This window comes from Onychomys torridus, chromosome 10, assembly GCF_903995425.1.
Source record: "Onychomys torridus chromosome 10, mOncTor1.1, whole genome shotgun sequence".
NCBI classification, from domain to species: Eukaryota; Metazoa; Chordata; class Mammalia; order Rodentia; family Cricetidae; genus Onychomys; species Onychomys torridus.
Window position 1 is genome coordinate 79918830 of NC_050452.1, and position 15383 is coordinate 79934212.

The following is a 15383-nucleotide window of genomic DNA, read 5'->3' on the forward strand; positions in this document are numbered from 1 at the left end:
CCAAAGACAGATAAGGAAATATCCTCCGGATCATTCCAGGAGTCAAGTTTATCCTGTTATTTTTAGTGTGTTTTAAGGGAAAAGATAAGGTAAGATGAAGGGGATTACCTAATGCTGTTTTACGAGCAGGCATTTACCGGAAGCTGCAGCCTCTTAACTTCGATGTATGAGAAGGTTATAATATTCAGGGACAACATGAATTCTGAGAGGTTGAAAGGATGATGACTTCTTTTTCTTTTGCTGCAGAGAACATACATATTCACCTTCCTGCTTAGTTCTCGCTTATTCATGCATCCTTACGAGCTAATGGCCAAAGTCTGCCACTTGTGTGTGGAGCACCAGCAACTGAGCGAAGGGGATGGCGAGAAGGTAATGTGACATTTGAGTTTTATTTTTCTTTTTAATTAGATCTGCTAACTCTGGCCTAGATTTTGTGATGACGATTTCCATAAATGACCCTAGCCTAGCCCCAGGCTGATGATGGCCATGCATATGGAATTGGGAATGGTGTAAAGATTGTGCTTAGGGCTGCAGCAGTGTTTCAGTGGTGGCATGCTTACCTCCTAGGTGTAAGGCCCCAGCTCAGATCCCCAGCCCTGCAACAATAAAATGCAGCAAACCAACGAGCAGTGTAAAAGTCACAGAGGAACCCTCTGCCCTGCTGTTGTTAACTGCAGTTGGCATTGATATGGAGGTGGCTTTGGCCCCAGAGAATGTGCAGCACCAGCAGTTAGCCAGTGACATGCTTACTTGGTTATTTATTTAAAGCAGACCATGCTGGTGCCATATATTTGATGCAGACTTCTTTTTCTCCCTAGAACCAGATGAGAAAAATTGCACCTAAAATTCTCCAACTCTTGACGGAGTGGACAGAAACATTTCCTTACGACTTCCGGGAGGAGAGGATGATGAGAAACTTAAATGAGCTGGCGCACAGGGTGGCCAGTGGCCAGGAGGTTGGTCCCGGGAATTTACAAAAGCGGGTGGAGTTTCCAGAGGGGCCTGGGTGGGGAGCAGGGCTGCACTGACCTAGATCAGCACTGCCTTTTAGTTGTGCCCTCTACACAGCATGTATTGGCCTTTTCGGTGTGTCTTATGAGAAAGGATCATTTCATCCCACTTCAGATGAGCGTGGTCTGGAGTTTTATGTTGTTATTTCCAGCTGGGTTCGTGTGAATTCGTGCTGCCAGGTGCATTTTATTTTATTTCACCTCAGTCTGTCTTCTACAAAGGTGGGACCCAGCTCTCTGTGTGTCTGCCTACACGTACAGTAGATACCACTAAATAGCATATTAATAACTCTGAAGTAGAAATAGACAGTCCGGACCATGCAAGGGAAAAGCACATAGGCCAGTGTTGAGAGTGAGTGCAGCTGGAAAGAACTGCTGTGGTTGGTTCGTTCCACATAAAAGGGTAAGATAGTTGGTTATATAATTTTCAGGGGGAAAAAAAGCAAACTAATGATTCCGAATATTTGATGGAAAACTTAGAAATTCGGGGCTGGTAGAACATTGGCCTGGTATGCATAAGGCATGTGATGACGAAACCCTACTTAGGAGGGGTTTCGCGGAGGCGGCTTAACTTCTCTTTTATAGTGTTTGCAGTGAACACGCCTTGATAAAAGGGAGAGCATGAAGTTGTGTAATTAACACAGGTAATTCTTTGGGCGGGAATGTGTGGGGTTGGGGGTTGGCATGAAGGAAACAGTCCAAGGATTCTGGTGCCAGAAGTCGATTCAAGGCTAGGACCTAGAGCAAGTGGAGACTCAAAATAAGTCTCTTAGGTCATCCACTTCCGTCAACTGAGCTTTTGATAGCAAGTGCTAACCAGCTTCAACAGATTATTTGAAGCAGGCCTTGAGGGCTAACTTCGTGTATTGAGGCTTGCTGGATATGTTTGTAGTTTCCGTGTGACAGGTAAGTGTCTGGGAACTGTCACCTCGAGGAAGGCCGCCAAAGTACCTGGGAGTGCAGGGATGTCCTGTGCGTTGACATGCTGCCCCCTCCATGGCAGCTCCCCGGAGGAGCGGTTCTCTGAGCTCTGTGCTGCAGAGACAAAGTTCAAGACACCTGTCCTGATTTATGTGGATGTTCATGCTGCTGTTTTCCTACCCTGAGATCAGTGAAATTGGGAAAACCCAGCTCTTAAGATCTCTGCACGTAGCTGTCTTGTGTGGCATTCAGCTCAGGCGTTAACCCTTTCATTGTTGCTTTGTGATATCAGGTGGGACGTCCTGCTGCTGTGACTGGACGGTCTTGTCCGTTTGCCTGTCTTAGGTTCTTTCTGCTGTGAGTGAACACCCACAGAGGCAAAAGGCCAATAGTGCACCCTTGCTGTAAGCATTCTCTTATGGATGACTGCTGCTGGCCACTTGCAGGGTCAGTGCTGGTGCAGTGGCTTTGCTTTGAGATAAACTGGCCATGAGATGAGAGCCGTTCTCGGGCTGTTTCTTGTATGAAGGCGAGAACCTGAGTCACAGTCCATTTTTCTTTTCAGTTCAGTTACACAGAGCTACTGATACTGCCAGCTAATTGTTTGCTGTTGCTTTTAGACATAGAAATTAGAAATCGTAACTTGTTTCTTTCTGAAAGGTACACTCGATTGCTTTTGTCTTGTTTTGTTTTTAAGATAAAATGCAGTGATTTGGAAATGCCATATTGATGGCTTTTGGTCTTTCTTATTATGGAAATCAAAGATGGTGTGGGTCCTTTCTGTTTGTTTGCAAGTTGAGATCTGGTCTGCAGAAACAAGGTCAAGCCTTCAGAAATTGGCTGACCGGAGGAAAGGGTCTTCCCTTCTGACTTTGACTTCTTGTTGGCACTCTTGTGTTAATACCCTATTCTTTGGCACCAAGGAAAGGTCCGCTGGCCTTGAGGATGGTATGGCAGGAGAAAGTATTACTAGGGAAACAAGATTTACCTAGGAATATGCTGAACTCCGCTAAGTGGAGGCTGTGCCTGCCTTGACTGGCCAGGGCTTCACGGGAAGCTGCCTTTTTTTGGCTACTTGTATCCAGAATTTAGGAATTGGGCCCAAACATTACAGTTGCTTGAGTTGAGTGTGCTATGGCTAGTCCACTAAATTCCTAGCTCTCTTCCCGTGTCCATGAATCATGGCACTAACTGCCTTGTGATAATGTGGTAGAGGCCCGTGATGCATTTATTGTCTTGGCAGCCTCCTTCCGATCCCATGTTTAAATCTCTCTGCTCAGAGAGACCTTCCACAACTCCAGTCACAGCCCCGCCCCTCCATTCTTGGCTCTTATGCCTTTTCCTTTTGTTTTGTAGGACTCTGGGGTCTGTACTTGTTTGTTGTCCCGTTGGACTTTAGGTTATGCTCACTTTGTTCACCACGGTGCCTTTAACTCCTGTCTGAACGCCTGGCTTGTAATTGGTTCTCAGAATATTTCAACAGATGAGTGAATGAAAGAAGAAACGAACACATGGACAAAGGAGTCATGTACGAGAATGGGGAAACATTATTCCTCCCAGTGGAAGAAGCCTGGGTTTGAACTGGGGCCTGTTGCTTCTTGCCTCTGACTTTAGGGAAGTTTTTTGGCACTCGGCGAATCCAGGTGTGCCCTGTATATAATTTAGTCAGGCTCTTTAGAATCTGCTAGGACAGTTCCACATAATTTGGCTTAATGTGCTTCTCCCCTGGGGATTTGCCCCAAATGAAGAGGTTTCTTAGGCCTTGCCTGGAAGAGACATGAAATGCAACTAATGATTGAATTTCATGACAAATGACTGGAGTGGGTAGAATGCAATGTTCTCTTCCTTACGGGGCTGGTCTCTATAATAAGAACTTCTGCCTTTATTTGCCAGGTAATGACTGTCTCTGGCAACTGGAGTTATAAAAAAGAATAAGTACATATTTAGCAATTCATGACTCAGGGAAGAAGCATGCTTAACTACACAGAACCTGATTTCTCAAATGGAATCAGATGAAAGCGGGAGACGTTGAAAAGGGTCCCAGGACCCCCTTCCTCCACCATCTCTCTCCACACACCAATTGCAATGTGCCCTGGCGTCTACTTTCTTGCATTGTGTCTTGTTATTGCTTTTGCTCACTAGTGACCTACAGCTCCTCCACCCCTTCTTGAAAATAATATTGTTTAGTGGAGAACACAAATCTTTCACCTGGACTTCAAGGTGAGCTCTGCTTCCTATCCATTGCTGCCTGTCTGAATCACGTTAGGTGCATTTACAGTGTGCTGCCCAGACCATGCTTCACCCCTGCTCAGTCAGACTCACCCCTGCTCAGTTGGAATCCTCTCTGTGGGACCCAGGCTGCAGTCTATCCCTACTCAGCCATTCTTGTGCCCACTGCCTCTTCGCTGGGCACCTTCAGGTGGTAACCTGAAGAAAAGTGGCCATTGTTGCTACCAAAAGTCTCTTGTGTTAGGGACCCTGAGAAGGAAAGAGGTGAAGTGTGAGGTGTAGAAATAACTCAGGAGGGATGTCAAGTAATGGACATTACAAAGATGAGTTTTTGCTTTTTCAAGTTATAAAAGAACTTTCTTATAAACGTCTCATACATGTGGTGTCCAAGAAATGCCCCTGAGTGGGCTCTCACTTTATTTGCAATAAATCAAGTAGTGTAGGAATCTGTTCTGAGTATTCACACAAAGTAAAAATACCAATCTGATTTCTCTGAACATCGCCAAGTGTTGTCAGTTTTGTGTGTATCTCCCCAGAATGTCTCTGGTGTGCATGTATTTATATATGGGTACCCACACCCATAGGAACAGTGGGTTTAGAAAATTAAGTGTTTATTTAGAAATGTTTGGATTCTTCTTACAAAAATTTGGCCAATATGTCCCTTACCCACACCATACTGTGCTTCATATTTTAGTAATGACAGTTGTGGGATACTCTTGTAAACTGCTTTTAGTGACTGTAAAAATGCACCCTTATAACATGTGTTTTCTACTCCAGATGGTACATGATGTAGCTGAAGTGTCTCAAGAAGAGTAATATATTGGGAACTATCTCTATAATTTTAAGTAGTAGTGGGAACACTCATGCAGGCAGGTGTAAAGACACTTGGTACAGATGACTGAAGTAAACACAAGTTAGTTTTAGTGTGTCTCAGTCTTCCTAAAGAAGGTGAGGTTGGGGTGGGTTGAAGTAGCACATTTCTTAGCCTTGACTGGTTTGGGTACCAAAGAAAGACACATTGTCTTTGAGTGATCCCAACTTCCAACTTTAGGCCTAGATGGGAGATAGGTTGTTTAAAGGTGAGTGGTTTTGGTGGTGGGGTGGGTGGGGGACTAGTTCTTATGTATCTCAGACTAGTCCCAAACACACTACAGAGCTGAGGATGACTTTAAACTCCCAATCCTCACACTCTACTTACTGTGTGTGTGTGTGTGTGTGTGTGTGTGTGTGTTTAAACATACTCCAAGCCAAATTAGAAAAAAAGGTAATTTTTATACTTTTTAGATTTACAATTTTCAATTGCTAATCTTGGCAGATGGTATTGGGCACCTTTTAAAAAGCCACTGGGGCATAAGCACGGGCATGGCTGCATCAGTAGACTCTCTGGGACTGTTAGCTTAAGTGCCCAGGTGGCATTGAGTCAGCCCGCATTCCTCTTGCTAACATGAGCATCATAACTTACCTAAAAGGATAGTTGCTGTTAATGGTTTGGGGTTAGAAAAGGGAGGTAAGAGTAACGCCATATCAAATAAATATACCCAAAGGAGGGATAGAGGGAGGGGTAGGGATGGATGGATAGATGATGGATGGATTGACTGGGAAGTCATTTCTTGCCTTAAGTGTTTTAAAAGGCAAGGAGTTGATCCTTGCCTATGATACAGAAAATACTTTGAAATCAACTTGACAAGTGTAGCATAGCCTGATGAGATCATGAACAAGGTGGCACTGATAGTAGCATTGTGGTGACAGCTGCCCTGTGACAGAGAGGCTGTGAACATCGATATCAACTCATGAATGGGGAAAAAATGGACATGAGTCAAGAATAGGTCAGATAACAAAAAAATGAATACCCAGTCCCACTGTAGGATGTGCAAATCAGGAAGGTGCATGGGCGGGGAAGTGGAAAGTCATGCATTCTTGTCCCGTGGCTTCCATGTACTTAGAATGAGGCTGGAAATAGTAGGAATGGAGAGGCCATGCTGGTGGCTTTAAAAACATGGGATGACCTGCTTTGAGATCCATGTGGTTTAGCCTAGCAGAAGGAAACAGGTCCAGTCTCACTAGAGAACACCTCATTGTGTGTAGTATCCATTACACTGGATCACCTCCATAGCTAAGCTTACATTTCTGAGGTGTTTTCAAGGCCCAGCTAGAATTATATTTTCAAAAGCATCCTACGAGAATAATCTAATCAACCTAGGTTTTTAAACCCTTGCCGTGTCTGGGTCTCCTTTAAGCCAATAGAGCTCAAGCATTTGAAGACAGGGCGTCTCAGGTTGCAGAATGCCGGGAAAGAATGTGCAGCACAAGAATGTCATCCTTCACTTTCTTCCTAGCAGACATACCGGAAGAATGTCCAGCAGATGATGCAGTGTCTCATCCGAAAACTCGCAGCCCTGAGCCAGTATGAGGAAGTCCTGGCGAAACTCAGCTCCACAGCCACAGACCGGCTCACAGTCCTGAAGACCAAGCCACAGTCCATACAGCGGGATATCATGACTGTCTGCAGCGACCCTTACACGTTGGCCCAGCAGCTGACTCACATTGAGCTGGTAAGGAAGGCCCTATCGTCTTTGCCCTTCAGGGCCACAGATTAGTTTGCTTTGGCAACGGGACTGTTTGCTGATAAAGGTCAGAATAACTCAAAAGGGAAACAATCCACAAAACAGCTGAATCGTGTTTTGTTTAGGCATTTGAATATGGATGTTTCTGATATCCCGGGAATTTACTCGTAAACACATATTAAACAAGATGGGGAAAAGCAGAGTTTATGACCTTCTTTATCTTCTGCCTTTAATTATTTTCCTATAACTGTTCATTTTCAACTATCTTATGAAACATTGCCTCCTTTCACATCTTGAAGATGAAGAAAGTATTTAGGGCTAAAAAGCTTATTTTATAATCTGCTTTCAGAAATTTGGGGATGCCGCCAACATTAATAGGGGGAAGTGACCATCTGTTTCTTCTCATTTTCTTTAATATTATTGGCTTTTGTTTCAGGAGAGACTCAATTACATTGGTCCAGAAGAATTTGTTCAGGCATTTGTGCAGAAGGACCCTCTGGATAATGATAAGGTAATCAGGATCAAGTTGTTTGTTTTGGTGTTTTTCATTAGCTGTGTGTGATTCACTGTAGTTTTCTTGGGCTGGGTCTCTAAGTGCCTGTACAATAGTCTTACCCCATCACTTCCTCCTTACGGGGGAATTTAATAAGCCCTTCCTGGTGAGATACAAGTGTTTGTGGTGATGAAGGTAGACGATAAAAGCATAATGGTTTTAGCAGATTAAGCCAGAAAGAAAGTCAAAGAGAATGGTCTGCTCTTGATTCAGCAGCAGCAGCAGCAGGGGCAGGGGAGACAGGATGTACATCCAGCTTGCACAGCAAAGCTCTAATAGGCCTGGTCCCTTGCTGCAAGTGAATCCCTCATGGCAGTATCATGGCAGAGCACACACATAAAGAACATGGTACTGGACCTGCACTGTACAATTCATAAACATGTGCACAATTTTTTTTCCTTCTAGGGTGACTTGTAGCAGCATTTTGAATTGTTAGACTATCATCTGTGGCCACTTTGTCTACTGATGAAGTCTCTCTGGGAGACAAGGCAACAGCTGTTTCCGGCCTTAGACTGGTTTTTCTCAGCATAGGAAGTGAAGACTATGTTTTTAAAAGGAGACTAGTGGACTTTTTTGTTTGTGTCTTCTGAAAGGAAGGAAAGAGATGCATCTCTTCCAGCTTGGCCTTGAACTCCAAGATAAGATTAACTTCTGCTTTTGAACAGTGTGTCATTCACCCTGCTCAAGAGAGTGATGGTGTAGATTTCCATTTATCTTTGGGTAAATGGTGCTCCGACGTTTTGTTCCCATCTGAATGTTAGAGAGGGTTCCTAGCCCCTGCACTCAGCCTCTCCCTGCTGAGTTGATAGCAATTGGCATTTGCAACCTGTTTGAGCATATAGCCCTGTTCTAGATACATCCCTGTTGCTGTGATTTAATATCCAGACAATAAGTGACCTAGGGGAGAAAGGGCTTAATTGGCTCACAGTTCCAGATTCCAGAACACCATTGAGGGGAAATCAAGGTTGGAATCCAAGCAACTAGTCACACCTCACAGTCAAGAGTAGAGAGAAACATGCCACGATTTACGGGGAGATTTTATGCCCTTATGTATTCCTAGAATGAAGGGAGGGTAACATTTTTGCTTTCTTTTGTTGCTTTCTCTGAAAAATGAACAGCAAGAAGTTCCTCAAACATAAACGTTTTACCTTTAAAGGGAAAAAAAAGGAGTAGAGAGAAGTTAGGTGCAGCAGGGCTGTTTGCTTACTCTCTTGCTTTGCTATGCTACCAGTCAGCTTCCGCCCTTATGCTGTTTGCCCCCACTGCCTGGAGAAAACAGTGCAGCCCTCAGTGGGCTGGCTTTCCTCCATCCATTACAGTCAAGACAGTCTTCCACAAACTTGCTGACAGGCCACCGTATCCCCACAAGGACTTCCTTCCCACATGTTTCTAGCTTGTGACAAGTTGACGTAGAACTGACCAACAAATCCTTCTTCGGAGCGTCTGAGGGCACATGGCCACCCAGAGTAACGTAGATTCTTGGGAGGGAGGGATGGATGCTTTTGTAAGTGCATCCGCGTTTGTTCACAGACCTCACCTGTCCACGTTGCTTTCTCCGAAGACTTGCTACAGCGAACGGAAGAAAACGAGAAATTTAGAAGCTTATGTAGAATGGTTTAATCGTCTAAGCTACCTGGTTGCAACAGAAATCTGCATGGTGAGACAATTCATTTTTTTCTCAAGTCTGTTTTTCCTGCTTACTTTCTCTCTGTGGGGCCCATGTGCTGGGTTCCTGCCTGCTCATTTTTATTTTCCTTACAGCCCGTGAAGAAGAAGCATAGAGCGAGAATGATTGAATATTTCATTGATGTGGCTCGAGAGTGTTTCAACATTGGGAACTTCAATTCCCTGATGGCAATAATCTGTGAGTATTTTTGTAAAGACACTAGTTTTATGGGGCTTGCAAAATGTATCCACTGAAAATCTTTCTTTCTAGAGAAACCCTGTCTCAAAAAAACTAAAAAAAAAAAAAGAAAAAAAAGAAAATTCTTTCATGAAAACTTTATTCTTTTAAATCTGGAGTTTATTCAGAGCATACAGAATGCTTGGTGGAGCCAAATTGGTGCCAGTATGTATCCTCTTTCCTTAGTAAGCTTGAATTCATTGACTACCTTTAGTTCATTTATCCTCAGTTAAATATCCATCTGTAAAAGCTAATGAGTGAGCCGGGCAGTGGTGGCTCACACCTTTAATCCCAGTCTGGGAAAGCAAAACAAACAAACGAACAAACAGTGAGGACAGCTCCAGAAAGATTACTTTTTTTTTTTTTTTTTTTGGTTTCTTTCGTGACGGGGTTTCTCTGTGTAGCTTTGCGCCTTTCCTCGAACTCACAAAGATCCGCCTGCCTCTGCCTCCTGAGTGCTGGGATTAAAGGCGTGCGCCACCACCACCTGGTTTGTGCTAGAATTATAAATGAAACTTGATTCCTAATAGCCCTAGCTTGAAAAGAGCCCCAAATGCCCATCTGCAAGTAAATGACTGAAGAAACTGTGGTATACTCAGACAATAAATGCTCTTGAGTAACAAAGATGAATCATGAAACAGAACCTGGATAAATTTCACAATCATTGTGCTGAACCTTTACCAGGCCAGGCAGAAAAAGTATGTGCAATGTGAGTCCACTCATGTAAAGTTCTAGAACAGACAAAGCCAATGAGTGTCTGACAACAGGTGACCCTTGACCATTGCTGTGAATTCTCTGGAGGGTGGGGTGAGGAAAACTGACCAGAGGTGGATCCAAGCAAGCTTTATGGATGATACAATGTCCTGTCATACCTCGATTGGAGTGGAGATATATGACCTTGTACACCTATCACATTCATCTGATTGTACATTTAAGATCTGTGTATGTGTCTGTGTTTTTCCTCAACAAGAAATCTCTTCTAGGTATTAAATATGGAAATATTGGTGTCAATATGATGATGGATATGTGTACTCATTTAGGTCCATGTGGACCCCTTTTCCACTACAGTGGAAAATGCTGTAATTTGTAGGTTCTCACGAGGGGGAGGCACTGTGTCATGTTGGGATGAGTATGGCCTATGGAGTCGCATCAGTATGGTATCTGCTCCTGGGGCAGGCAGATGGCATTGGAAAAATTCCACAACCCTGGAACTTAGCTTATTCTTGGAGCAATGTCTAGTGGGCATGTGAGAAGATACGCGAAGCATGGATGGCTTGTTAGTTAATAGGAAACAGGTCATCAAATGACAACCTCTGGCCCAGTCACCCACTGTCTTGTTTTGTTTATTTAATGACCAATGAGCTAACTAGAGATCTAATATTTTGAAGTGATTGAGAAAAATGAACAAAAAAGAATTTCTAAGGTGAATATAATAATATATAATTACATTATATTATATGAATATAATAATTCCAAACTTCAGTATCTAGTCAGCTATGGAGTCTTCTGCCTTTCATCCTAACACGTAGGAGATGAAGGAGGAGGGTCTGAAATTTGAGTCTTGACTCCAAAGCCAAGTGCAGCCATTCTGAGCCACATGAGGCCCTGCCTCAGCAAACTAAAACCAAACGAAGCATAAACTCCAGCACCTATAAGTGTTGATGGATTGTAGCCCCGGCCATTTGTTTACGTACTTCCCATGGCTGCTCATGTGATACAGCCTGGCAGTGCCATGGCCCCACATATGGCATGCATACCCTAAAATGTTTAGTGTTTTTCCCAAGAGATGTGCTCAGCCCTGTTCACAGCTATGTTGCCTCTGAACTGAGGAAGTTCGCAGGGAAATGCTGTAAAACTCCCGGCTGTTACTAATAGTTGCAGAACTCAGTTATTGATGCTTAGTAACATACACTTCTTAGGAGTCCAAGCAAGAATCACTTCTTACATCTCTATTTTGATTTTCTTCTTTGCATGTGCATTTTAAATGGGAAGCTGGTATGAACATGAGCCCGGTCTCGAGACTAAAAAAAACTTGGGCCAAAGTGAAGACGGCGAAGTTTGACATTCTTGAGGTATGTGAAGTTTGACATTCTTGAGGTATGCGAAAGTGATATTTTAGAGTTGAATGGAGAGAGCATGCCTGTGATCTCAGCATTCAGGATGAGGCAGGAGGATTATGAGTTTCAGTTTGCCTTATGTACTTCTGTACAGTATCCTCCTGGCCTTAGAATATTCACCACTGTGAGAAAATTTGGTTAGCCTGAACAGTCCTTCCCGTATAACTCTGAGTGTGTGTGTGTGTGTGTGTGTGTGTGTGTGTGGGTGTGTGTGAAAGAGAGAGAGAGAGAGAGAGAGAGAGAGAGAGAGAGAGAGAGAGAGAGAGATGGATAAATCATACTTCTAATGAATTTGAATTTATAGTTAAAGGCATGAACTTGTAAACGTCTACAGTAGAGAAATAGTGGTTAATAATATTGTCTTTCTACAGCATCAGATGGACCCTTCAAGCAATTTCTATAACTACAGAACAGCTCTCCAAGCGGCAGCGCAAAGGTCCCTAACTGCTCACAGTAGCAGGGAGAAGGCATGCTGTGAAAAGTGATATCACTTCTTATAGACTTACCATGTTTTACACTGACATTGTGTAAACTACTTCCTGGGGCTGTTTTTACCAGCTCAGATCTAAGAGAAGTGCAGTTATACACTTCCTTATGCCTTGGCACACAAGGAAGGGGAACACAGAGCAAAGTCAGGCTCTGGACAAAGAGAGGTGACTTGACATAGGAGTCTAGTACATTACTATATTACTTGCATTATTATATGTTCGATGTGTTCTGTAGTATGTTGTAGTTGTATTTCAGGCAGTAAATTAAGTCACATGGTAAGGTAACTAATAGCATTAGAGAGTAATTTGGTTTAATGGGGAAAAGACATTTAAATTCTGCATAAAGTGGCTCACTTAATGTAACCTTTTCTTTCAAAAGAATTAGCTTACCTCCCGCAGTTAAGTCATTTATTCTCAGAAAGTAGGTTAGTTGCTATAGCATTAGGGCCCGCTGTTACTAATTGGATATATAGGTGGCATGAAAAATACAGGAGCAATTTCTGAGAAATGAATGATCCTGTCCTCTGTCCCCTACTCATTAGCGTCACCCTGGATCTATGGAGTTCTGGATTCTGAGGGTCCCGTTGGCCCAATTTCTGTCTGTTTCTCACAGAGGAAGGGCAGATTGTCTGTCATGCAGTTTGAGAAGTAAATGTCCAGTTATGATAAACAGCTAATGCTGATTTCTTAGTGGCGGCTACATCTGTTTGAATTCTGTCCCCATGTTAAGCATTGTTCCCAACCAGTTTGGGAAAACAGGATTAAAACAGTCCCTGGCTTCTAAGTCACATCCCCACAGAATCATCAGGCTTCAAAAAAACTCCTTTTAAACACGTGTCACTTCTTTCATCTCAACTGAAATGCCAGCTCTGATGATGTCTGAAAAACACTGTAAATGTATTAATTTTGACTTTTAAATGAGGAAACTCCCAGTTGCCTGAGAGTTTAGTTTGTTAGGTTTTATATTTTGCTGAAAAGAGCGAATGTGGAGTGGGTTGAGTTTCTGAGGATGAGCAAATGTGTGGGAGGGCCCCAATATCCTGAAGTGAAGGATTCCGGGATATGGGACCATGAGACATCTTCCTGTGGTGGACAGCAGGCTCACCACATGGCCCTCAGTGGAGGTGGTGTGTGTGTGTGTGTGTGTGTGTGTGTGTGTGTGTGTGTGTGTGTGTGTGTGCGCGCGCGCGCGCGCGCACGCTCTAGAATCTCTGTTAGAGGGCTGCTGCTCTGTCATCAGCCACCAAAAAGAAAATAAACTTAGTTATTTACACTTTATATCCCTTAGTAAATTCTTTCTGCCTTACTTTTTTTTTTTTCAAGACAGGGTTTCACTGTGTAGTTTTGGTGCCTGTCCTGGATCTTGCTCTGTAGCCCAGGCTGGCCTGGAACTCAAAAGAGATCCACCTGGCTCTGCCTCCTGAGTGCTGGGATAAAAGGCGTGCACCACCGCCACCCAGCTTGCTTTACTTTTAAAAGCCATTTCAATTTAAATTTATGGATTATACTCTGTAGCTGATAAAAGAACAATTACAACCATTTGAAGAAGTACACTGTTTTGTTTTCTCATAATTGGACCCAGAAGATAAGAAATAAAAACATGTCTGGTCAAATCTATCCTTTATTAAGAAATGAGATTATTTTCCTTATTTTGAGCTGAGGGAGGACTTTCTTTATTGCAAAGTAACATCCCATGGCAGCACATCTTGAGTAATGGTCTTTGATCTTTTTCAAATCTCAAATTTGTGCCGTCAGAGTGGCACATTTCCAGGTACCTATTATGAAGCAAATCAAATCTTTCTTCCACGCAGGAGTTCTTAAGTGCTCTCCTAATAGTTTCCCTCCCTGTTTTTAACCATGCCTCACACTTTATGTGGTTTTCAATCCCTTTGCTATTCTGTTTGTTTCTGTAAACTTGCTCCTCCTCATGACCATCTGTTTCTAGACATGGAACTGATAATACCTTAAAGTATAAAGTCTGACTCTGAATCACGAGGAGCATTTTACTTTTCATTACTAGGGCATGAACCCAGATATTTATACCAGGCAAGCACTCTACCATTGGACTATAATATATCCCTGGCTGTTGTGTTTTTGAGAAAGAATTTCACCAGATAGCACAGGCAGACCTTCAGCTTGGAATCCTCCAGCCTTAGCCTCCCTAGTAGCTGAGATTACTAGACCCAAATGAATTAACAATGTGTGTATGTGTGTGTGTGTGTGTGTGTGTGTGTGTGTGTGTGTGTGTATACATAAATGCTCTGTATGTCTGTATGTATGCCTGTATATCAGAAGATGGCATCAGATCCCATTATAGATGGTTGTGAGCTACCATGTAGTTGTTGGGAATTGAACTCAGGACCTCTAGAAGAGTAGCCAGTGCTCTTAACTGATGAGCCATCTCTCCAGCCCTAGAATTCAGAATATATTTAAAGGGGAAATTTACGACGTAGCTCAGTTGGTAGAGTCTTTGCCTAAGATGCACAAAAACAGTGGAGTTCAGTCCCCAGCACTACATAAAAACCACATGGGGTGTGCATGCCTGATACCCCAGCACTCAGGAGAATTAGAGAAGTTTGAGGTTATCCTTGGCTACATAGTAAATTTGAGGGCCAGCCAGGAATATGTGACCCCACCACATACATAATAGTTTATATATGGCTTCTTGAGAAGCTCTCCCACTAATGATATTGGTAAGACCTAATAAAAACAAGACTTATTCTCTTTATTTATCTCACAACAATCTGGAGTTGCTATTTTCTGCTCCTCTTCAGTGTCCAATTCATTGGACAAAGCTGATTGGGACTCTCAAGAGTGAGTGAGGAGATGAAGTCTGAGGTTCCCTTCTTATCATGGGCATGAGAAACAGAGCAGTCAAGTGACCCAAGTAAGGCTGGCAGTATGGCCGTGTTCCTGGGAAAATGACTCAGGTAGTAGTAGAGAACCTCGTAGGGACCCTGAGTGCAAACGTCACAGAAGGAACCATTCTGCCTCCCACAGTTTATAGGCCGTGACAGGAACTGAGAAGTTAGTCTGGGTACCAACACGAGCCAGAAAAGGAGGCTCACAGCCCATCCCCAATGACTGGAACAGCCCAGACCCTTCTTACTTACAAGCTGGTGCACTGTAAACGACTACCTCTTGATTACTATTGTGTCTCCCTTTTCCGGGGCTGTCACGGGATGATGTGTGTTTATTGCCTTCTGAGTGCACACTCAACTTGGATAGGAGCTGAAAGCAGACCGAGCCAGTGTCTAGATGAATGAGCATGGCCGTGCTCCGGGGAAACTCCCGGTTCACGTGATTTTTCATGCACCCTGAAGTTTTTATTCTTGTGATGCCCCCTCCTGGCCCCTTAAAAATGTAAGGTATGTATCTCCTAGGCCATACCCAAAATAACAACACATACATTTACAACAAAACAAAACCCACAAACAAAACCTTACATCCTCCCAATCCCCTAGCTTTTACTCCTAGCCAGCTGTAGGGTCAGTTTTTTAAACTGATGTCTGAGGGAGTCCATAGCCCAGCGCTTCCCAGCCATAGGTCTTCCTGGGAAGAGGTGGTGTTCAAATCTGTCTTGTTCTTAGTTCTATTG

At 43.4% G+C, this 15383-nt stretch overlaps 1 protein-coding gene across 2 annotated transcripts in view; it reads left to right on the forward strand.

The window, feature by feature from the left end:
* Rasgef1b (RasGEF domain family member 1B) overlaps nt 1-15383 on the forward strand; it is a 34695-nt gene that overhangs the window by 13270 nt on the left and 6042 nt on the right. Inside the window, exons 3-10 of one of the 2 annotated variants that reach the window (XM_036201453.1) lie at nt 247-369; nt 819-956; nt 6497-6712; nt 7161-7235; nt 8839-8934; nt 9039-9141; nt 11173-11252; nt 11669-11764. In XM_036201453.1, coding sequence (XP_036057346.1) covers nt 289-369; nt 819-956; nt 6497-6712; nt 7161-7235; nt 8839-8934; nt 9039-9141; nt 11173-11252; nt 11669-11764 — 885 coding nt within the window. In that variant the 5' untranslated portion in view covers nt 247-288. The remainder of the gene's footprint in view (nt 1-246; nt 370-818; nt 957-6496; nt 6713-7160; nt 7236-8838; nt 8935-9038; nt 9142-11172; nt 11253-11668; nt 11765-15383) is intronic. The other variant, XM_036201454.1, reaches the window with a different exon arrangement.